The sequence below is a fragment of the Cetorhinus maximus genome, chromosome 30 (genome assembly GCF_964194155.1).
Source record: "Cetorhinus maximus chromosome 30, sCetMax3.hap1.1, whole genome shotgun sequence".
Taxonomy (NCBI): Eukaryota; Metazoa; Chordata; class Chondrichthyes; order Lamniformes; family Cetorhinidae; genus Cetorhinus; species Cetorhinus maximus.
The window spans coordinates 11,315,552-11,340,292 of NC_135908.1; the positions used below are offsets into that span (position 1 = coordinate 11,315,552).

Sequence of the window (24,741 nt, forward strand, 5' to 3'; positions counted from 1 at the left end):
TCCCAATCAGAGAGAGCGACAGGCACCGGCTCTAATTGGATTTATTGGGAAGCAAAGCCGGAATTGGCGGCGGATTAAAGAGGGTCAGTGGGCTTTACTCAGCCCAGTGTCCGGAGAGGGAAGGGGGTCAGTGAGTAAAGCCCAGTGTCCGGGGAGAGAGATGGTCAGTGAGTAAAGCCCAGTGTCTGGGGAGAGAGATGGTCAGTGAGTAAAGCCCAGTGTCCGGAGAGGGAAGGGGGTCAGTGAGTAAAGCCCAGTGTCCGGGGAGAGAGATGGTCAGTGAGTAAAGCCCAGTGTCCGGGGAGGGAGATGGTCAGTGAGTAAAGCCCAGTGTCCGGAGAGAGAAGGGGGTCAGTGAGTAAAGCCCAGTGTCCCGGGGAGGGAGATGGTCAGTGAGTAAAGCCCAGTGTCCGGGGAGGGAGATGGTCAGTGAGTAAAGCCCAGTGTCCTGGGAGAGAGATGGTCAGTGAGTAAAGCCCAGTGTCCGGAGAGAGAAGGGGGTCAGTGAGTAAAGCCCAGTGTCCCGGGGAGGGAGATGGTCAGTGAGTAAAGCCCAGTGTCCAGAGAGAGAGATGGTCAGTCAGAAAAGTGCAGTGTCCAGAGAGGGAAGGTGGTCAGTGAGTGAAGCCCAGTGTCTGGAGTGAGATGGTCAGTGCATAAAGCCCAGTGTCCGGAGAGGGAAGGAGGTCAGTGAGTAAAGGCCAGCATCCAGAGTAAGATGGTCAGTGAGTAAAGCCCAGTGTCTGGAGTGAGATGGTCAGTGAGTAAAGCCCAGTGTCCGGAGAGAGGGATGGTCAGTGAGTCAAGCCCACTGTCTGGAGAGAGAAGGGGGTCAGTGAGTAAAGCCCAGTGTCTGGAGTGAGATGGTCAGTGAGTAAAGCCCAGTGTCAGGGGAGAGAGATGATCAGTGAGTAAAGCCCAGTGTCCGGGGAGTGAGATGGTCAGTGAGTAAAGCCCAGTGTCCGGGGAGAGAGATGGTCAGTGAGAAAAGCCCAGTGTCCGGGGAGGGAGATGGTCAGTGAGTAAAGCCCAGTGTCCGGGGAGGGAATGGGGTCAGTGAGTAAAGCCCAGTGTCCGGGGAGAGAGATGGTCAGTGAGAAAAGCCCAGTGTCCGGGGAGGGAGATGGTCAGTGAGTAAAGCCCAGTGTCCGGGGAGGGAATGGGGTCAGTGAGTAAAGCCCAGTGTCCGGGGAGGGAATGGGGTCAGTGAGTAAAGCCCAGTGTCCGGGGAGAGAGATGATCAGTGAGTAAAGCCCAGTGTCCGGGGAGAGAGATGGTCAGTGAGTAAAGCCCAGTGTCCGGGGAGGGAGATGGTCAGTGAGTAAAGCCCAGTGTCCGGGGAGTGAGATGGTCAGTGAGTAAAGCCCAATGACCGGGGAGAGAGATGGTCAGTGAGTAAAGCCCAGTGTCCCGGGGAGGGAGATGGTCAGTGAGTAAAGCCCAGTGTCCGGGGAGAGAGATAGTTAGTGAGTAAAGCCCAGTGTCCTGGGAGAGAGATGGTCAGTGAGTAAAGCCCAGTGTCCTGGGAGAGAGATGGTCAGTGAGTAAAGCCCAGTGTCCAGAGAGAGAGATGGTCAGTCAGAAAAGCGCAGTGTCCAGAGAGGGAAGGTGGTCAGTGAGTGAAGCCCAGTGTCTGGAGTGAGATGGTCAGTGCATAAAGCCCAGTGTCCGGAGAGGGAAGGAGGTCAGTGAGTAAAGGCCAGCATCCAGAGTAAGATGGTCAGTGAGTAAAGCCCAGTGTCTGGAGTGAGATGGTCAGTGAGTAAAGCCCAGTGTCCGGAGAGAGGGATGGTCAGTGAGTCAAGCCCACTGTCCGGAGAGAGAAGGGGGTCAGTGAGTAAAGCCCAGTGTCTGGAGTGAGATGGTCAGTGAATAAAGCCCAGTGACCGGAGAGGGAAGGGGTCAGTGAGTAAAGCCCAGTGTCCGGGGAGAGAGATGGTCAGTGAGTAAAGCCCAGTGTCCAGAGAGAGAGATGGTCAGTCAGAAAAGCCCAGTGTCCGGAGAGGGAAGGGGGTCAGTGAGTGAAGCCCAGCGTCTGGAGTGAGATGGTCAGTGAATAAAGCCCAGTGTCCGGAGAGGGAAGGGGCCAGTGAGTGAAGCCCAGCGTCTGGAGTGAGATGGTCAGTGAATAAAGCCCAGTGTCCGGAGAGGGAAGGAGGTCAGTGAGTAAAGGCCAGCATCCAGAGTAAGATGGTCAGTGAGTAAAGCCCAGTGTCTGGAGTGAGATGGTCAGTGAGTAAAGCCCAGCGTCCGGAGAGAGGGATGGTCAGTGAGTCAAGCCCACTGTCCGGAGAGAGAAGGGGGTCAGTGAGTAAAGCCCAGTGTCTGGAGTGAGATGGTCAGTGAATAAAGCCCAGTGACCGGAGAGGGAAGGGGTCAGTGAGTAAAGCCCAGTGTCCGGGGAGAGAGATGGTCAGTGAGTAAAGCCCAGTGTCCAGAGAGAGAGATGGTCAGTCAGAAAAGCCCAGTGTCCGGAGAGGGAAGGGGGTCAGTGAGTGAAGCCCAGCGTCTGGAGTGAGATGGTCAGTGAGTAAAGCCCAGTGTCCGGAGAGGGAAGGGGCCAGTGAGTGAAGCCCAGCGTCTGGAGTGAGATGGTCAGTGAGTGAAGCCCAGTGTCTGGAGAGGGAAGGGGTCAGTGAGTAAAGCCGTGTCCGGAGTGAGATGGTCAGTGAGTAAAGCCCAGTGTCCGGAGAGGGAAGGGGTCAGTGAGTAACTTACAGCGACTTTCTGATTCACTGCAGATTGACATTTGAGATAAAGGACGCTCTAGGTCGATACTATCAGGGTGCAAAGAACCATCTATAATCAGGGTGGAAGCCGCCCCGTTATCATTCACCGCGCTGTGCTGGGATCGCTATGATGGCTATCCTTGCTGAGAACTACACCGGGAAATGGTAATGTTTCAAATACCAAACACTATAGAGAATGAGTGTCTCACTCAGAAATTCTGCTGGTCTCGCCCTCAGCTGGCCAGAGGTGTCTGGATCCAGAGTCAGAGTGTCGTTACAGTACCAGCTCCGTTCACTGTAATGGAAATCCTCAACATGTGGTCTCTGTGATGCTGCAGCGATGCTTTATTTTTTATTTCTACAATGTAGATAACGCACTCAAGGCAATCCCACAATGTAGGACGGGAATGAACTCATGTGTAGGACCAGGAAGGGCTGGGATGAGTCACTTTCCATGAAGTGAACTGGATTGCAGACTCCAGGTTGCAAGGACTCCCCGTAAATGCAAGTATGTTCCCGGTGACCCCCCCCTCGTCATAAATGACAAGACAGTGACACACTTTCAGGGACTGACTCTCCCCTGGAAACAACAGAAACAATGAGTTGGTAAGGGGGATGGTTGCATAAAGGTAATGTTACTGGATTAGCAATCCAGAGGCCTGAACTAATGCTTCAGAAGTATGAGCTCAAATTAAAAAAATCACTGAGTTAAGCCTTCGTCCTGTTTCATGTTCCTGTTCAAAAAAATGAAGTTTGGAGTTGAATATGTTGACAATGCGCAGGAGCTGCTGTGATAACTGTTGAATTAAATGTATTCTTTCCACCGCCCCCACCAAGTAAGTTAGAGTTCAATGGAAAAGTGTGGGTGCTGCTCTCTGTGACAGCTAAAGCCCTGCCTGATGCTCTGGTCCCCCTGCTCGTCAGTCCCTTATAACGAAGGCTGTAATCTTTCGGTGCTCAGTCTGACTTTTCTTCCATCCCACAATCCAGTCCTGGTTTGGGCTCTGAGCACTTTTCCAGTTCATGTTGAATAATTAGTAGCAATTTTCTGCTCTGGGCCTTTACCTATATGTACTTGATTGGCGTTTATTCCACAAGTAACCTTCCCAGTCATGGGGATTTCAGTCCTATCAGTCTGAGCTGGTTTGGATCCCAGATCCTGAGGGGTGAGTGCCTGGTATCTGAGGATCTGTTAATACTCTTTGCATTCATTCCCTGTCCAGCTCTGTGTCACTTGCAGGAGTGGCCAATATGCTGAAATAATCAGCTATTCCGAGTATAACAGCACTGTTGATTGGAAGAAGGCAGCTGGCGAGTAAACATTATTAGGGGATTATTGATGTCAGTGCAAACATTGTGGAGCTTTAAATGGGAACAGATGGACAGTGAGGATTAGACCTGAGCTTTAATGATTTATCTCTCAACTGGTCTGCCTCACAGGGCACCCGTGGGAAAAGGTGACATTGGCCTATTCACAAGCCTTTGTAATTATCCCCTTGAACCTAGGTTCCTAATAGTCTTTCTCCACGCATTTCTCTCATCTACCCTCCCCATCCCACTTTTTTAATCCCCTCCACCCACTTGCTCAATCCTGTGACTGCACTCTCTCTGACATTTATAAACTGGCGGCAGGTATTTTCCCTCCTGTGCTAAGGTCCTTACAGTTCGCAATGCGAGGATGCTACAAGTTATTAGATCACAGCCCATTTCCCTGCATCTGGCTCTTCAGCTGCAATTTGCTACCCCTTCTGCTTGTTCCCAAAACTATTAACTTGTCAAATACTTTTTATAAATGCATAAATTTACTGTCCATATCTGTTACTTATAAGAACATTGATCTGACTTATGGTCTGTTTGAATGTTTTGAACATTATTCACTTTTATTATTAAAATTCTTTTCTAAATGTAATTGTGTCTTCTAGTCAGAAATGCCTGAAAAGGTGGTAGGAGGTGAAGCCCTCATCACATTTTAACTATATTTGCATATTTGCTAGGAGTGCTGTAACCTGCAGGCCTACAGAATAAGAATTGGAACACTGGATAGCTTTCTCAGCTGCCACAGATATGGGCCAAAAGGTCTCCTTCTGTGCTGTAGATTTTCTATGTTTGCGTTTTATCAGTGACATTTGGCTCCTGACCTCATTACAGCCTTGGTCTGAACATGGGCCAAGAACTGAATTCCAGAAGTGATGAGAGAATGACTGCCCTTGACATCAAGGCAGCATTTGACCAAGTGTGGCATCAAGGAGCTCTAAAAACACTGAAGTGAGTGGGAATCTGGGAGATCTCTCCACTGGTTAGACATAAGAACAGAAGAAACCGCATGTGGCATTCAGCCTCTCGACCCTGCTCCACTGCTCCTCACGGTTTATCTGATTGTGGCCTTAACTCTCCTGGCTGTTTCCCCCATAACCTTTGACTCCCTCAATCATAAATCTGCCTAACTCAGCCTTGAACATATTCAATGACCCAGCTTCCACTGCTCTGGAAGAGATTCCAAAGACCAATGACCCTCAGAAGAAATTCCTTTTTATCTCCGTCTTAAATGGGAGGCCCCTTATTTTTAAACTGTGCTCCCTAGTTATAGATTGCCCTACAAGGGGAAACATCCTCTCAGCATCTGCCCTGTCAAGCCCCCTCAGAATCTTAATATGTTTCAATAAGATCACCTCTCATTCTTCTAAACTCCAATGAGTAGAGGCCTAACATGGTCGACCTTTCCTCATAAGACAAATCCCTCATCCCTGGAATCAATGTAGTGAATCTTGCTTGAACTACTTCCAATGCAAGTATGTTCCCTCCTTAAGTAAGGTGACCAAAACTATACACTGTACTCTCGGTGTGGTCTCAATGCCCTGTACAGTCGTAGTAAAGCTTCTACATTTAGACTCCACCCCCCCTTGCAATAAGAGTCAACATTCCATTTGTCTTGTTAATTACTTGGAGTCATACCTAGCACAAAGGAAGATTGTTGTGATTGTCAAAGACCAATCTTCTCAGGATTGCTGCAGGAGTACCACAGGGTGTTGTCCTAGCCCCAACTATCTTCAGCTGCTTCATCAATGATCTTGCTTCCATTAAAAAGGGCAGAACATTTTTTCCCCTTTATTCTTTGAGATGTGGGTGCCTCAGACAAGGCCAGTATTTTCTGCCTATCTGTAATTTCTCTTGAACCGAGTGGCTTTCTATGCCATTTCAGATGGCATTGCTGTGGGTTTGGAGTCACATGGAGGCCAGACCAAGTAAGGGCAGCAGCTTTCCTTTCTTAAAGGGCATTAGTGAACCAGACGGGTGTTTACAAGAATTAATGATAATTTCATGTTCACTATTTCTGAGGCTTGCTTAAATTTTACCAGCTGATATGATGAGATTTATCCCCAGAGTGTTTGTCTGGGCGTCTGGATTACTAATCCAGTGACATCATCCCTACATCATCTCCCCAAGTGGGAATGATCACTGATCATTGCAGTGTCCAGTATCATATGCAACTCCTCAGATATTGAAGTAGTCAGTGCCCTCATGCAGCAAGATCTGGACAACATTCAAGCTTGATTAATAATTGGAAAGTAACATTTGCACCACACAAGTGCCAGCTAATGATCATCTCCAACAAGAGAATCTAACCATTTCCCCTTGACCTTCAACGACACTACCATTGCTGAATCTCCCACCATTGACATCCTGGGGGTTACTTTTGACCAGAAACAGAACTGGAGTAGCCATAGTATTTATATGGCTAGAAGAGCAGGTCAGATGCTGGGAACTTTCCATCAAGTAACTTCCCTCCCAACTCCCCAAAGCCAGTCCATCTACTAGGTACAAGTCAGGAATATAATGGCATACTGTGCACTTTCCTGTATTAGCGCAGCTCCAACAACGCTCAAGGAGCTTGATACCATCCAGGACAAAGCAGCCTGCTTGGTTGGCACTCCATCCACCATCTTAAACGCTCACTCCCGCCAGTGACAAGCAGTGTGTACCATCTACACTGATGCACTGCAGCAACTCGCCAAGCCTGCTTTGACAGCACCTTCCAAACTCACACCTTCCACCTAGAAGGACAAAGGCTGCAGAACACCACCACCCACAAGTTCCCCTCCAAGCCATACACCATCCTGACTTGGAACTATATCCTTCATTGTTGTTAGGTAAAAATCTTGAACTTCCTTCCTAACAGCACTTTTAGCATAATTGCATGGACTGCGGTGGTTCAAGAATGTGACTCCCACCTCTCAAGGGCAGTTAGGGGTGGGAAGCAATTCTGGCTGTGTCAGCGATTCACATCCCATGAATAAAAAATAATTGCACCCAGCTGCCAGTGCTCTTTACCTAAATGCAGCCCCTCATTCCTAGCCCCACAATATTGGGAAACAGTTTCTATCTACCTTTTGTAATTTTGAGTATTTCTATAGAATCATCCCTTAATCTTTTGTTATAACAAAACAGCACCAATTTTTCCAAGTTATTTTTGTATTTTCTCATACAAGGCAGCATACCGATGAATCTGCGCTGCCCTCTCAACTTCTTAAATATTGTTCAATGTTGCAGATTCTAAAACTAGTATTCCAACTGTGGCCCTTCTAAAGTTATGTAAATTTACCGTTACATTTTGACTTATGTTCTATACCTTTTGCCATAGAATGTAATATTCTATTAGCTATCTTTATGGCCTTATCTGCTTGAGGTTCTGCGTATAAATCTTATGAACCTACATTAGTAAATGTTTGTGCTCTTTCATGATCCATCTTTTCCCCATTCTCAGAATAATTATGACATTTTTCTTTAACCAAAATGCCCTACCTCATATTTACTGATGCTAAATTCCATCTGCTACTTTTATTTATCCATTCCTCTTGTGGGAGAATCTAGAACAAGGGTTCACTGTTTAAAAATACAGGGTTGCCCATTTAAGACAAATGAGGAGAAATTCTCGTAGTTGGGAGTGAGTTTTTGGAACTCCCTCAAAAGGCAGTGGAAGCAGAGTCTTTGAATGTTTTCAAGGCAGAGGTAGATAGATTCTTGATAACCTTTCACCCTCTTGTTTATCAGGGGCAGGCCACAGTCAGATCAGCCAGGATCTTATTGAATGGCGGAGCAGGTGCGAAGGGCTGAGTGGCTTACTCCTGTCCCTAACTTGTATATTCGTACCAATCTATCAATATCCCATTTCCGAAATCTCTCCACCATGGGCTGTTTCCTTGCGTCATCTTTGGGCCTGCTGTGGATGAATCGATTGATCACAGCCTTAGATCAAACAATAGTTGACCCTGGCGATGAGCATCCAACCAAGTTTCTGCACCTGTTTAAAAAGCACCTATTTTCAATTCTGGAACATGTCCTGACTTCACCCTGCCTCCGCTTATCTGCTGGTGAAACCATCATCTGTGCCTTTGTTTCTGTATGGCTATTCCAACGCACTCCTATCTGGCCTACTATATTTTACCCTCCTAAACTTGTGATCCTAAACTCTGTTGTCTGTGTCCTAATTAAACCATGTCCTGTTTATTCATAGGGTGTGAAGTCGAAACCAAGGCAGAGCTTTTCTTTATTGACTTGTTCACTCACAGTGCTCCTCCCACTCACCCCAGTGTTCCAGCTATTCCTCATTTATATGTACTCAAGACAATTAATGCCCATCACCGGTTTCTCTTAACCTTAAGAACATAATTGACATCACATTAACAAACCTTAACTATGTAATTGACAAGACTATTCACCCATCACTCCTGTCCTCGCTGACCTACTTTGGTTCCCAGTTAAGCAATGCCTTGATCTTAAAATTCTCGTTTTCAAATCCCTCCATATCCTGGCCTCCTCCCGAACTCTAATGTTAGCCTTACGACCCTCCCAGATATTTACCTGCTCTTGGGCATTTCCAGTATTAATTGCTCCACTATTGATACCTGTACCTTCAGCTGCCAAGGCCCCAAGCTCTGGAATTCACTCCATAAGTCTTTCTACTTGTTATGGCACAGTAGATGATAAATGCAGAGTTGTTCAAATCCCAAAGGGAAACTTGAAACAACTGCCACAAACTTATTTTGCAATTTGTATAAATGTCGAGATGTGTGCCTTTAATTCAGTAGTGGTAAGACCGCAAAGTCTTATAGGTTTTTACAAAATTAGATTAAACATTTATTAACAAGAAAAATTATTTTTAAGCACATACATAGATCTACGAATTACTACTATAATAACTTCTAAATAAATCTAACTCCATTACTGATGCCTTAACGAAAGTGTAAGACACAGATTTTAATAGACCCAGGCAAGTTGATACACAATACCCTGAACCAGTCGAATTCAAATTGAGTTTTCTTAACTTCAGTTCTTTGAAAACAGCAGCTTGAGGCATAGACGCTGAAGGCTTTTCACACTTGTTAGATTTTAAAAATGCCTACCCTTACACACAGCCTTCACTCCTTTATACACATTTTCCCCTTTGAATGGAAATTCCCATTGTTTCATTATGTCTTTGGGCTTTATCTTTCTGATAAAGAAAATTTCTCATATTACTAAGTTTTACCAGTAATCTTTGGGAAAAATAAACACTGTTTTCAAAGGAGAGGTGAAATGTGTCACCTAGCTAGGTGAAGTTTAGAAACAATCTCGGCTGGTTTATTTAAAAATGCAAATGTCCTTTTACACCTTACATTCTAAACTTCCCCCATGTTTACATCAAAGCCTTCAGACCAGCTGCCTTTAATGCAATTAAGTCTCACGCATACACAGATACCACTATTTTACAATAAATTCCAATAACATTGAGTATAATTATATCTTCCTGACATGCTTCTCATTTCTCCTTTAAATGCTGCTTGAAACCTATCTCTTTGACCAAGCTTTGGATCAATCTATCCTAATATCTGCCAGTGTGGATTGTTGTGAAATTATGTTGATAAAACAAGGTGCTTCACAGAAGCATTATGTTACAAGTTCTATATAAATACAAGTTGCTGTAGATTGCCATGATTAAATCAAGAACTTCATTATTGTTACATCATGTGGAGCTGATGCAATACCAGAATACATAATGAATGGACGTGCTTCAGAACTAGGATCAGTACTGAGTAGAATATACAACCTGTCAATAAAGGGAAGTTGGTGGGGGGGTTTGGTCACCAGCAGATTGGTTAACTACTAACATCTGCCCCATCTTTTAAAAGACAACCCAATCACTCCCCCACAAACTTTCCTGTAAATATGAGAGCAGATAATATCCCACCATATCAGGCCCATGTAGAAGAACATAACATTCTGAAATTTAAGCATGGATTCTGGAAAAGTATCAGTGCCAGTCACAACTTGTGAAAACTGTGCAAGAGATCATGTATTGCCTTGACTGATATCTGAAGCACAAATTGATTTGCAGATAACAGATTTTAGTCAACCATTTGATTCTGTGGCTCACCATAAGCTCCTGCGTAAAAATCAGTCAATACCAGGGAAGAGTTGAAACCCTACAGTGGATAGAAACTGGGCTAGCCAAGAGAAGTAAATGTGTTGTCAATGGGGAAGCCACATTTACATAGTGTGTTCCCTGGGGGACCATCCTTGGTTCCCTGATGTTTCAGCTGTATATAAATGACATAGGAGATAGAATCAGTCCCAACACAAAAATCAAGCTCTTTGCAGACAACTGCCTCATGTACTGATCCATTCAAGGACTGGAAGATCAGTACCACTGCAGATGAACTTAGATGCACTGAGAGAATGGTTCCATTGATAGCAAATGATTTTCAAGTCAAAATGTCACACCATGCATGCAGACAGCCTAGGACCTTCATATACAACATGATAGGAGTGAACATAAGATCCTGAGGGGACTTGACAAGGTGGGAGAGACTAGAACTAGGGGACACCATTTGAAAAATAAGGGGTCTCCCATTCAAGCCAGAGATAAGGAGGATTTTTTTCTGAGGGTCTTTGGAACTCTTCTTCAGAGAGCAGTAGAAGCAGGGTCATTGAATATTTTTAAGGAAGAGGTAGATTGACAACCTTAGATTCTTGAGTAACAAGGGAATCAGGGGTAGGCGGAATGTGGAGTTGAGGCCACAATCAGATCAGCCATGATCTTATTGAATGGCGGAGCAGGCTCAAGGGGCCGAGTGGCCTACTCCTGATTCATATTAACCTTATGTCTTGTCAAACAGAGCCTGTAACCTTAGTGTCCTATAAAGTGACATGTCATGAGTACACAATGTAAACTGCCGTAAATGGCAAAAACAAAATCCTATGATTTGTAATGTGACAGGACAGCTACACAGCAACGGATTGGCACCCCTTCCAAGCCCACCTGATAAACTGGAAATGGTTCAAAGACGTGCAGCATGGTTCGTCTTCAATGATCGTGCTAGAACATGGTGTTACAGCTACGCTGAATTCCCTGGAGTGGTCTAGACTGCAACAACGAAGATAGCTTATACTGTTGTACAAAGCAGTTCACCATGAAGTTGCTATTGATGTCCCATCACATGTTAAACAAACATTCCGCTGTAGGAGGGAAACACCAACTAATTTGTGCTTCTCCAATATTGCACACAAGCATATTTGAACAGTATCATACTAAATATCGTAAGTGACTAGAATAACCTCCCCCCCCCCCGCCCCCAAGCAGAAATAACAACCACTTTACAGGCATTTAAATGATACATGGGGAAGGGGGAAAAAGAACAGATCGTGTCGGGCAAGCACTCAATACGCATCACCTCAGGACGATGATGCAGTGATGTCCGGATGCTATTCTGAGTTGGGACTACCAGGATGGTAGACACCGAACTAGACGAAAGTTTCTCTTTTTACTTCTAACGATTCCTATACACTTTATATTTCCACCCCCCCCTCAGAATTATTTACTCTGCTTCCTATTTTAATCATGTCTGCAAATTAAGACCCCACTCCCTTGAGACCTATAACCAAATCATTGCTGTACGCAGTGGCCAGAAGTAGTTCACTGTGGTGAAACATTCCATGTTCAAGTAACGCTCAATGTGAAAGAATTTCTTCGAACCCCTTTTTTTTTCTTTTTTTTTCATCTGGAGATGAATTTTTATTTGCATCACAAATCATTCCAATATACCGAAATACAAAGTTCAAAATGCCAGAATTTAGGCTGAAATCACATGAAAGACACTCAATAACCACATCACAGGGAGGAACCACTTTTATGCTGTTCCCAGCAGGCCTGATGTTTGGTGCACTTGTGGAAAATGGAGCAGGCACCAATGAAAAGTGAAATGTAAATTGCTAGTCCAAAAACAGTAGGGCTCAGACTTTGCAGTTCACAGTAAAATTAACATTTATTCAGTCTGCAACTCAGCTAAGGTAGTAAATGGTGGGTTTATCCCACCATTTGCATGAATCTGGGCACTTTTCATCTTTCCTAGTTGTGAAGTCCAGAGTGCTTGGGGGTGTTTTCACAGTGTCAAAGATGCCACTTGTCTTGCCACCAGGAGGGTTTCTCCGTTGCTTTGGATCTGGTGTTTCAGTGGTAGCTGCTCCAAAGATGCCGCTGCTCTTTCCACCTGGTGGGTTGCTTCTTCTAGCCACAGGCTGGTTTTCCACTGGTGGCCCAAAGATATTCGATGCTGTTTTGTTTGAACGAGAATGCACTGGCTTGACATTTTCCTCCACCCCAAATGAGATGCTGGATCCGCCACCAGGAGGCTGCAACACTCTGCTGGAGCTGCTGCGGCCTGTCGAGTCCAGACCCTGGTATGTGGTGGTCGTGGTCATTTCAGAGGCCAGTTATTGCCGCTTCCTTTCCCTCTCCGTTAACGGCTCCAAGCTCCTCGCTCTCTCGCGCGGATCCTGGTGTTCGCCGCTGCTTATTTCTAACCCCTTTTATTCTCATTGGCATCTCTCGTTACTAATTAACCAAACAGTGGAACCAATTGCACTATTTTCCCTCAAAACCTCTCGATCTTGAGACTTCTATTCGACCCCTTCAAAAGCAAGAAGAAAGTTGGATTAAAGCAAAATGCTGCGGATGTTGGAAATCTGAAAACAAAAACAAAAAAGCAGCTGGAAAAAACTCAGCAGGTCTGGCAGCATCTGCGGAGAGGAAGACAGTTAAACGTTTCGAGTCCCGCATGACTCCTGATCAGAAGAAGAGTTGGAGATCAGTGCCAGGAATGGACTGTTAGAACCATAGAACACTACAGCACAGAAAACAGGCCATTCGGCCCTTCTAGTCTGTGCCGAAATATTATTCCGCTAGTCCCATTGACCTGCACCTAGTCCATAACCCTCCAGACCTCTCCCATCCATGTATCTATCTAATTTATTCTTAAAGCTTAAGAGTGAGCCCGCATTTACCACGTCAGATGGTAGCTCGTTCCACACACTCACCACTCTCTGAGTGAAGAAGTTCCCCCTAATGTTCCCCCTAAACCTTTCCCCTTTCACCCTAAAGCCATGTCCTCTTGTGTTTATTTCCCCTAATCTAAGTGGAAAGAGCCTACTCGCATCTACTCTGTCTATACCCCTCACAATTTTGTAAACTTCTATCAAATCTCCCCTCATTCTTCTACGCTCCAAGGAATAAAGTCCTAACCTGTTTAATCTTTCCCTGTAACTCAACTCCTTAAGACCCGGCAACATCCTAGTAAATCTTCTCTGCACTCTCTCAATCTTACTGATATTCTTCCTGTAGTTAGGCGACCAGAACTGCACACAATACTCCAAAGTTGGCCTCACCAATGTCTGATACAACCTCATCATAACATCCCAACTCCTATACTCAATACTTTGATTTATGAAGGCCAGTATGCCAAAAGCTTTCTTTACAACCTTGTCTACCTGTGACGCCACTTTCAGGGAATTATGTATCTGAACTCCCAGATCCCTTTGTTCCTCCGCACTCCTCAGTGCCCTACCATTTAATGTGTATGTCCTACCTTGATTTGACCTTCCAAAATGTAACACCTCACACTTTTCCGCATTAAATTCCATCTGCCATTTTCTGGCCCATTTTTCCAGTTGGTCCAGATCTCTCTGCAAGCTTTGAAAGCCTTCCTCGCTGTCCACAACGCCTCCAATCTTAGTGTCATCAGCCAACTTGCTGATCCAATTCACCACATTCTCGGCATTTCCGAAAATGCTGCTTTGTAGAGAGGATTCCAATGACCCCATCTCAGCATGAAGATTTCCCATGTCCCACACCCCACCCTCTTTACCAGCTTATATTTCACCTCCTTTCTCTATTTTCTTAGCTCTGATGAAGGGTCATACGGACTGGAAACGTCAACTGTATCCCTCTCCGCAGATGCTGTCAGACCTGCTGAGTTTTTCCAGCTATTTTTTTGTTTTTGTTGAGGAGATTTCCGAGTTCTGTATTTTCCAATACAGAAATAAGTGATAAATAATACATAAATGAGTGACAGTGACTTGCCTACATTGGCTGCACCCACTGTTTAATGGACAAGACCTGCAATATTGCAGGCCCTGGAAAATTTGTTAGTAAGTTCGTTGCCCTTTTTTTAAAAAAAAAATTAAAAACAGTCTCCCAACCAGGACTGTGGATTGAGGTGGACAACTTTTGGGAACTGGGTGAGCCACTCGCTGTGGGCTGGGCTGGGCTGGGGGAATGAAGGGGGGTCTAATTGCTGCGGCTCGTGTTTCACGGGGGGAAGGAAGAAAGCGCGGCGGCTGCCGCCGGTACCGGAAGTGGCTGTTGTCAGGGAGCCGGGTGCTGAAGAGCAGCCGCCGTGTCGGGGGGACCGGGAGCGAAATACCGGCCGACGCCCGAGGAAAGGCCGAGAGACGGCAACGGACGCCGGCGGCGGTGGGGGGAGGGGAAGAGAGAGAGAGAGAGATGCTGCCCAGCAAATACCGGGCGCGGCTGCTCGGCAACCCAGTGAGTGGCGCGCGGTAACCATGGAAACTGGGCCCGACGCTCAAGCGGTTCAAGCCTTCCCTCCCGGGGCGCGGCGCCGACGGGGGCGCCGCACGGTTGCAGGTGCCAACCTTTGGCCGAGATGCACACCCGGGCCTTTGTCCTCTCAGCAGGTTACAGCGGGGCAGGTCACTAAGTGGTTAAAAACTAGCAAATGGAATTTAATAGGGAAAAGCTGAGGTAGTCTGCTTTGGACCGAAGGCTGTCCGGGGGGGTGATGTTGAGAGCCATTTCTGTATATAGTGGGGGAAATCTGGTACTCTTTCCCCCCCCTCCCAAAAATCTGGGGTCAATTGGCAATTAGTGGGTTGTGGGATCTAAGGGCTAAGCGATCCTACCATCAATGGATCAGATCAAACAAAGCTCTGTAGTGCTGTCACATCCAGCAGTGAATGGCGGTGGACCATTGAACAACTAACTGGAGGAGGGGCTCCATAAATGTCAATATTCTCAATGATGACGGAGCCCAACACCTCAGCGTGAAAGGCTGAAGGGTTTGCAACCACCTTCAACCAGAAGTGCCAAGCTTCCTCCTGAGGTCCCCAGCATCATAGATGCTCGCCTTGAGCCAGTTCAGTTCACAGATGTTAAGAAATGGCTTGAAGGCATTGGATACAGCCAAGGCTATGGGGCCCTCACAATATACTTCTGGAGCATAAATCCTCAGTACTACCATATCCCACCCAAGCTATTCTAGTACAGCGAGGTGTCAGCTGTGGCTCAGTTCATAGCACCCTCACCTTTGAGTCAGAAGGTTGTGGGTTCATGTCCCACTCCCAGAAACCAAGAACTGTGAATGTACTTGAAAGAGTTACATGTGATCTGTTGATAACTCGAAAGAGTTACAACACTGGCATCTACCTGACAATGTGGAACATTCCCCACATTTGTCCTGTCCACAAAAAGCAAGACAAATCCAACCTGGCAATTACTGCCCTATTCAGCCTACTCTCAGTCATCAGAAGTTAATGGAAGGCAACGTTGACAGTGCTGTCAAGTGACACTGACACAGCAATAACCTACTCAATGCTTAGATTTTTCTTCTAAGGCTTCTAGAGGAAAGGGTGATTGCCCTTGACATTAAGGCTGTATTTGACAGAGTCTTGTATCCAGGATTCCTAGCAAAGATGTGGCAGGAGGATGCAATCCGATCAGCCATGATCTTATTGAATGGCGGAGTGGTCTCAAGGGGCCGAGTATTTTTGTATGTATGTATGAAATCAATGGGAATTGGGGTTGGAATCATACGTAGCACAAAGGAAGATGGTTGTTGTAGGAGGTGACTCATCTCAGTGCCAGGACATCACTGCTGGAGTTCCTCAGGGTAGTGTCTAAGGCCCAACCATCTTCAGCTGCTTCATTCATGACCTTCCCTCCATTTTAAGGGCAAAAGTAGGGATGTTCACTGATGATTGCACAATGTTGAGTACCATTCATAACCCCTCATACTGGAGTAATCCATGTCCATGTGCTGCAAGACCTGGACAGTGTTCAGATAAGTGGCAAGTAGCATTTGTGCCACACAAGTGCTAGGCAATGACCACTCCAACAAGAGAGAATCTAACCATCTCTCCTTGACATTCAATAGGCATTACCATTGCCAAGCCTCCCACTATCAACATCCTGGGGGTTACCATTAACCAGAAACTGAACTGGACCAGCCATATATATACTATAACTTCAAGGCCAGGTCAGAGGCTAGGAATTCTGCATTGAATAATTCACCACATGTCTCCAAAACCTGTCCACCACCTACAAGGCACAAGCTAGGAGTGTGATGGAATGCTCTCCACTTGCCTGGATGAGGGCAGCTCCAACAACACTCAAGCAGCTTGATACAAAGAACAAAGGATTCTGATTGATTGGCACCCCATTCACCACTTTAAACATTCATTTCCTCCAGTACTGATGCATATTGGCAGCAATGTGTACCATCTACAAGATGGACTGCAGCACCTCACCAAGCCTCCAACAGCACCCTCCCAACTATGACTTGAACTACCCAGAGGGACAAGAGCAGTAGACTCATGGGAACACCACCACCTGCATGTTTTCCTTCAAACCACACCATCCTGACTTGGAACTATTTAGCCATTCATTCATTGTCGCTGGGTCAAAATCCTGAAACAACCTTCCTAACAGTACTGTGGGTGTACCTATAGCAGATGGATTGCAACAGTTCAAGAAGGCGGCTCACTGCTACCTTTGAGGCAATTTGGAAGTGGCAACAAATCTCACATCCCATGAAGAAATATAGAAATAAACAAAAAATGCTGGAAAAACTCAGCAGGCATCTGTGGAGAGAAAGACAGAGTTAACGTTTTGAGTCCGTATGACTCTTCAAAAGGACTCTGATCTGTCTTTCCCTCTACAGATACTGTTAGACCTGCTGCGTTTTTCCAGCATTTTTTGTTTTTGTTTCAGATTTCCAGCATCTGTAGTATTTTGCCTTTATCTTAAAAAAATCAAAACTGAGTGATAGATTTCTGTTACACAAGGGTTATGGAACTGAGGTGGCAAAATTAAAATACAGATCAACTATGGTCTACATAAAAGGCAGAGCAGTTGTCGCAGGTTGACTGGCCTACTGCTGTTATTATGTTTCCCACAGGTGGGCATAAAACATCCCTTGGCATTATTTGAAGAAGGCGAGTTTTCCACCATGTCCTGGTTAATATTTATCTTTCAACCAACATCACAAAAACAAATTATCTGCTCATTATCATATTGCTATTCATGAAGAAACAGGAGCAGGAGTAGGTCATTTAGCCCTTCGAGCCCACTCCACCATTCATTGAGTACATGTCTGATCTTCTAAAATAAAAACAGAAAATGCTGGAAAAACTCAGCAGGTCTCAGCATCTGTGGAGAGAGAAACAGCATTAATGTTTTGAGTCTGTATGGCCCTTCTACTTCACTTTAGCTCTGAAGAAGGGTCACACAGACTTGAAACATTAACTCTGTTTCTCTCTCCAGAGATGCTGTCAGTCCTGCTGAACTTTTCCAGCATTTTCTGTTTTTATTTCAGGTTTCCAGCATTAGCAGTATTTTGCTTTTATCTTGGCTGATCTTCTACTTCAACACCATTTTCCTGCACTATCCCCATATCGCTTGATGTTTTAAGTATGTAGAAAACTATCGATCTCAGTTTTGAACATACTCAATGATTGAGCCTCCACAGCTGTCTTGGGCAGAGAATTCCAAAGATTCACCACACTCCGAGTGAAGAAATTCCTCCTTGTCTCAGTTCTGAATGGCCTGCCCTCTGAGACCATGTTTCTTGGTTCTAGACCCCCCCGCCCCTACCCAACCAGGGAAGTATCCTTGCTGCATTTATCCTGTTGAGTCCTGTAAGAATTTTGTATATTTGAATGAGATCCCCTCTCATTCTTCTAAACTCCAGAGAATAAAAAAGTCCAGTCTATTTAATTTTTCCCTCAGATGATCCCTCCATCCCAGGAAAATTGTGAACCTTTGTTGCACTCCCTCTATGGGAAGTATATCTTTCCTTGGTTAAGGAGATCAAAACTGCACATAGTACTCCAGGTGTGATCTCACCAAGGTTTTGTATAATTGTAGTAAGATGTCTTTACTCCTATACTCAAATCCTCTTGCAATGAAGACCAACAAACCATTTGTCTCCCAATTGCTTGTTGTACCTGCATGTTAGCTTTCAGTGACTCATAAGCAAGGACACCCAAGCCTCTTTGAAGTTCAACACTTTCTGGCCTCTCACCATTTAAGAAATGCTCTGCATTTCTGTTTCTCCTACCAAAGTGGATAACCTCACATTTCTCCACATTGTATTCCATCTGCCAAATTTTTTCCCGCTCACTTCGCCTCTCCCAATCCTCTTGAAGCATCTTTGCATCCTCCTTAACTCACACTTCCAGCTAGGTTTGTGCCATCTGCAAACTTGGAAATGTTACATTTAGTCCCCACATCCTAATCATTGATATAGATTATGAATAGCTGGGGCACAAGCACTGATCCTTGCTGTACCCAACTAATCACAGCCTGCCAACCTGAAAATGACCCATTTATTCCTTCTCTGTTTTCTGTCTGTTAACTAGTTCTCAATCCGTACCAGTGTATTACTCTCAAACCCATGGGCTCTCATTTTGTTGACTAATCTATTGTGTGGGACCTTATCAAAAGCTTTTTGAAAATCTAAATATACCACATCCACTGGTTCCCCTTTTCTATTCTGCTATTTACATCCTCAAAGCTCCAACAGGATTGTTAAACATGATTTCCCTTTCATAAATCCATGTTGACTCTTTCCAATATTACCATTATTTTCTAAGTGACCTGTTATCACATCCTTTATTATAGATTCTAACATTTTCCCTTGCTCACCCACTCGCCATCTCGCTCTCTCGCTCGCCATCTCACTCACCCACTCGCCATCTCGCTCTTTCGCTCACCCGCTCGCCATCTCGCTCTCTCACTCGCCATCTCGCTCACCCACTTGATCACCACCTCACTCAGACATAGTCTGGTATCCACACATCCTTTTCTACATGTTGGTTTCAAACCTCGCTGCTTATGTAGAGCCTCTGATGACTTACCAGCTAGTTCAGCTTTCTGCTCCAGTAATTAACACTTATTGAAGGCAACTACTTTCAGCTGATTGACAGATAACTTCCACTTTAGGCTGCTCCCTGTTTAACTAGGCTAACAATGTTTGAAAATAAGAACCTAACTCTTAACTAAATTTAAAGTTACAAAAAGCTTACAAGAAATTCCCAACTCCTCACTAAATCGACATCTCACTCAGGCATAGTCTGGTGTTCGCCCTCCCCTTTCTACTTCTATGTAAACATTAATACATGATGTAAATCCATGTAACCTTGTTGTATGCAGATTGGCTATCATCTTTCCTGGATTACAATGACCACATGAGAACATGATAAGATGATTTATAAGTAGTGATAAGATGATATATGAATGCAAGTTTCTTGCATTTATGGGAAATGATGGAAAACAATCTTCTCACAATTGACCATTGTTCTCAAAGTGACGATGTTTGATGCCTGAGGTTGTACCCTCTACTCCCTTTGGATCCCTAATGTTGAGACTTGCAAGGCTACATTTTTCGTTGTCTTTGGAAGGATGATGAACAACCCCTTCAATTCATTTTTACCAATAATTAAAATGATCTGTTAAGACACTTCAGGGCGTACCTAATCAAATTAGCGTGGACTGGATTTATGTGTAGGCCAGGGAAGGGGTAGCAAGTTCCTACAGGTTTTAACAGGAATCCAGCAGTTGTTTTTGGCATTAGCCGAGATTTTAACTTTCACACTTTTGGTGCCATATTATGTGTTGGTCATTACCCAATGACGGCAGCTTGGATGTTGGATGAGCACAGAAATCAGCCGAGCTTTTATTTCTTCGCCCCTCCTCATAGCTCAATAATTTACAGGCACTCAATGTCCATACTGACAAAAGTAAAATGGTCACTTGGTATCTGTGAAGTTACTGTATAAGTCAGCAACCTTGGGGGAAGAAGAGAGAAAATGCAAAGTGCTTGGTTAGATTTTTATATATTAGCAAGTGGAGCAATATGACTTTTAGCATAATCATGTCAAAAAAATGCAACAATGATTTTCTTTGACAAGACTTAATTATTACATTTGCCAGTCTTTCTTGCTTATTAATGTGTAACTGTTCATTATGTTTACATTGATCGCTTCTTTTCACACTGCCCTTCATTATTACATTCCACTTGAGGTGTTGATTGCAAGTACTGTAATTCCAATGTTTTATTTGCAGATAAATACTTGTAGTCTTCAGTTAACCGTGCAGGCTTCAACTGTTGGGGACCGATTATCCCAGAAGCAGCAGGTAAATAGATGTTTGTCAATGAGTGCCTGATATGTACAAGAATTACATTGAGAAACCGTGAGCTGATTGGTATTGTTAATACACCCATAGAATTACAGCAATTTGTGTTTGAATATGGACATAATCAAGTAAATAGAGATGTTGTCAATATATGTTTCCTTTGTCTTTGTGACCAATCCATATTAAGATAATTAAAGTCCCCCACTACCACTACTCCATAATTTTTGAACCTCCCTGTAATTTCCTTGAAAATTTGTTCCTCAATATCTTTCCCAATAGTTTATGACCTATAGGATACACCCAATAGTGTGATGGTCCCTCCATAGTTTCTTAGCTCTAACCAAATAGGTTCTGTCCTTGACCACTCTAGAACCACTGCAATATCCCAAATCAGTTCTGCAAAACCCCCTTGTTTCTTTCCTTCCTTACTTTTCCTGAACACCTTGTATCCAGGAATATTTAGTGCCTAGTCCTGCCCTTTTTTGAGTCAGGCCTCTGTTATTGCCACAACATCATGTTCCTGCTTGGCTATCTACACCTGCAGATCAATAACTCTAGTTTTCACACTCTGTGCATTCACATACATACATAGTAAACCTAAATTAGATCTTATTGCATTTCCTTTGGCTCGGATCCCAGTTAATGCCTTATTGATTATTTGGTCGCATGGTAATGCAGAACTTGAGTATTCCTGAAAAGAGACGTGCTGTCGAAGCTTTCCGTCTTGTACTCATTAGGACGTAATCGCAAGAATACCAAATCTCAAAGGGAACAGCAATTTATACTGAATGAGTACACTTTAAGCTGTGGCACATCCACATCCAGAAACACACTATTCACGAAATTCTCAACGTCATGGTACATGGAAGTGATGCCAGCTATTGCTCAAGCTTCGAAACCCAGAGCTCAAGCTACTCCGGCTGATGATGCTTCCTACATGTGTGGTTGTCCAGGATATGAGAAGTGTCCTGAAGTTGCTATGTGGAACAGGATGAGCATTTCGTGGAAATAAGATGCCCTCCCGTGCCTCTTGATTTAATAGAAATAAACTTAAGACTTAATTAAATAAAGACTCATCTACCCACGAATCAACCTCTGCTTTTGTGCTGACATCATTTTATTGTGTAGGGAGTTAACTGAAATGTTTTACTTAACTGTTGTTATCTCTATATTTCAGATTTTAATTTACATCCTGGAATCTTTTTTTAATTGAATGATAATTGATGACCAGAGTTGAAGTGTTCCATATCTCTCTGGCACAAATGTGTTGAAAACTTCAATCACAGCTACTCTCTGCCTTCAACATTGTGAAAATCTAGTCATTTTCATTTTAACATATTATTGTTGTTTTACAATTTCAGTGATCAGAGTTGTGAAAGAAATTCAGAATTCAGGGGCTGAAGTTCCATTTATCCACAGAAACGTTAATAATTTTTTTTTTGCAGGTTGACTGTAGATTAAACAAGGAGTTACTTGCTTCACATAATAAGGTTTTAAACGTAGATGGTGACAAGAACTTTCTTTGCAAACCAGGTAAGATACCACAGCCAGCTTTTATTTGTATGCAGCTCCTCAGATTGTGTGACTGGGATTTTGGATAACTGTGGACACTTTCTCAGTAGTGAAATGGTCATGGTTGAGATTCAGAAAACAGTGCTTATTAAGCATGGGAGAGGGTGCAGGGCACAACCCACACAGAGCATAGAAAAGAGTACAGTACATGGTTTGCAGTGTACACAGGAGAGATAGTAGACATTGCTAGAACTTGACAGCAAGGCAGTCAGCACTTAAGAAAAATGGGTGAGGATCTAGTTAGTATGGTTCATCAGGCCCAAACATTTTGTTCCATCTGAAATGCTAACGCTTTTCTACTTCAGTCACTTACCTGTAATGTTCCAGCATTTTCCACTTATTTTTAAGATTTTCAGCTTTTGAGGTTTTATGTTTATCTAGATTAGCATGAAAGTAATGTGTCCATTGCTCATCCTTATAATTCAGCTGTTTTTACTAATGTATGTCTTGACAGCTATCATTGGTGAGGATCCAGTTAGTATGGTTCATCAGGCCCGAACACATTGGTTTATTATAAAACTCAGGTCAGACACTCAGCTCCACATATGGTGTAATGTTAATATTTCCTATTCTATGGAGATGACCTCATATGCTTATTAGTGAAACAATGCTTCCTTGAAAATATGATATTCCGAATGTTTTCCAACATTCCAACTGTGTTTGTTCACATTTACATGCCTGCATGTAATATGATTGTTGTTTTTAGAATTCTAGAGGAACTAGATAACGTAGATTATGATGAGCTATTTCACCTTGTCCAGAACAGTAGAACCAAGAAACCTGACTCATGCTTGAAGAGGGGTAAAGTAAAAATTAATCTGCAGAAGCAATATTTCAGTGAGTGACTTGTCAAGCCAAGGAGTAGACTTTCCAGGGAGATTATGGAAGCAGTCCTGAAGAGCATGTAAAATACATGTCATATTAAACCTTTGATTATATTAATGAGTTGGAACTGAGGTTCTCCACTTTCTGGGGGTGGGGACAATGGAAGGGGGTGTGTGATTAGATTATCAGGGGGGCGCCAGCTGTAGGTCATGAGCAGATAATGTCTTCATCACTGGCCCTGTAGCACTCCCCTCAACTTCCTCAGGCTGTTTCTCCACGCTACTCTCAAAACTCTAGCGTCTATTGTAAATTGTTCGAGTTTACAGATATTTTCAAAACTACACCATTGAAATGTCTTTTGTTAAATTATCAATTAAAGTTGTTTGTCTTCTGGTCTGTAACTTTGTGCAGCATATATACTCATGAGCCCTGGTTCCTTGCTACCATAGAGAAATACATCAATAGAAAGTCAGTGCCTCTGCTTCAAAATCTGTTTAACTGTCTTTTGCTCTGAGTTCTGCAGTTCTATGAAGTATCCATTTTTTCTGTCCCTGCATCAAAGCCCTCAAGTGTCCTTGAAACTGGGTTTCTGGCAAAGCTAGTTGCACAAAGCAAGAGCAGATCAGGGGGATCCCTCAGCCAGTGAGCTCTAATGATACGATTGGACTTCATATTAAAATACAAAAATATGAGGGAACAGATCCAAAACAACTAGTTACAAAACTGCTGAGGTATTTTGGGTTACCAGCAAATCAGATGCTAATATTAATCATGGAAAACACTGCTTCTTGGAAAAATAAGAGTTTAATCTCTAGATGAACTCAGCAAAAAACAATTGAGAACCTCTGATTTAGAGTAAGCATGTTATATTTTCTATTCACTGACTATTGGATGTGTTTTCTATTGTTGCAGTTGAAAGTTAGTTCTTTGCAGTGTTCAATTGAATTATTTGAATGTAAATTGGTAGAGCTCCACATTAAGCAGTGTGTCAAGCACACAAGTTATAGTGAGGCAGACTGCACACATGAAGATGCTGCATCCAGTTTTTATGTCGTTTACAGACACAATATGCCATGATGATCCATCCCACTACTACTCGGAATCAATGTCGCGGGTAACAACTGGAGACATGCCGTCGCATGTTCCCCTTTCAGTAAAATGCAAGTCACGACAGGGCTCTCGTAGCGCTGTCCCTTCCCCATCTCACAGTCAAGGAACCTTGCCGTACTTACCAGGTACTGAGAGTTTATAAATCATTCTGTTTCACTTTGTAAAAAGGCTGATAGAGTGTTGGCCTTTATCCCACAGGGACTGGAATACAAAGAATGGAAGTAATGTTGCAGCTGTGCAGAGCTCTTCTTAGACCCCATCTCCAGTACTCGACATTGAACCTCAAGGATGTACATGTGTGTATGTGTATATATAAGGAAGGGGTGCAACACAGATTCTCCAGAATGATACATAAAAGTGTTCAAACTATGAGAACAGTGTTGTTGCATAGATTAGGCTTTTGTTCCCTTGAATCTGGAAGATTAAAGGAGGAATCCTATTTCTTATGATTTTGTGCTCACATTGAAAGTATTTAAGATGATTAAAGGATGTGATAGGATAAATAAGGAGAAACTTTTCTCTGGTGGGGAAAGTCCAGGACCAGGGGGCCTAACCTAAAATTAGAGCTATGTCATTTGGAGATGATGTTAGGAAACATTTCTTCACACAATAGCAAGTGGAAATTTGGAACTCTCTTTCCCCAATAACTATGGAGGTTGACTTTCAATTGAAATTTTCAAAACTGAGTTTAACATTCTTTTGTTAGGAAAGGGTATTAAGAGTTATGGAACCAAGGTGGATAGATAGAATTAGGATGCA

At 43.8% G+C, this 24,741-nt stretch overlaps 1 protein-coding gene across 2 annotated transcripts in view; it reads left to right on the top strand.

Annotated features, from left to right (window-relative positions):
• Positions 1–14,429: 14,429 nt before the first annotated feature.
• lrrc49 (leucine rich repeat containing 49) overlaps positions 14,430–24,741 on the top strand; it is a 232,231-nt gene continuing 221,919 nt past the window's right edge. The window contains exons 1-4 of one of the 2 annotated variants that reach the window (XM_078532455.1): positions 14,430–14,586; positions 20,404–20,475; positions 21,921–22,008; positions 23,934–24,107. In XM_078532455.1, coding sequence (XP_078388581.1) covers positions 14,545–14,586; positions 20,404–20,475; positions 21,921–22,008; positions 23,934–24,107 — 376 coding nt within the window. In that variant the 5' untranslated portion in view covers positions 14,430–14,544. Of the gene's footprint in view, positions 14,587–20,403; positions 20,476–21,920; positions 22,009–23,933; positions 24,108–24,741 lie in introns of those variants that run through there. The other variant, XM_078532456.1, reaches the window with a different exon arrangement.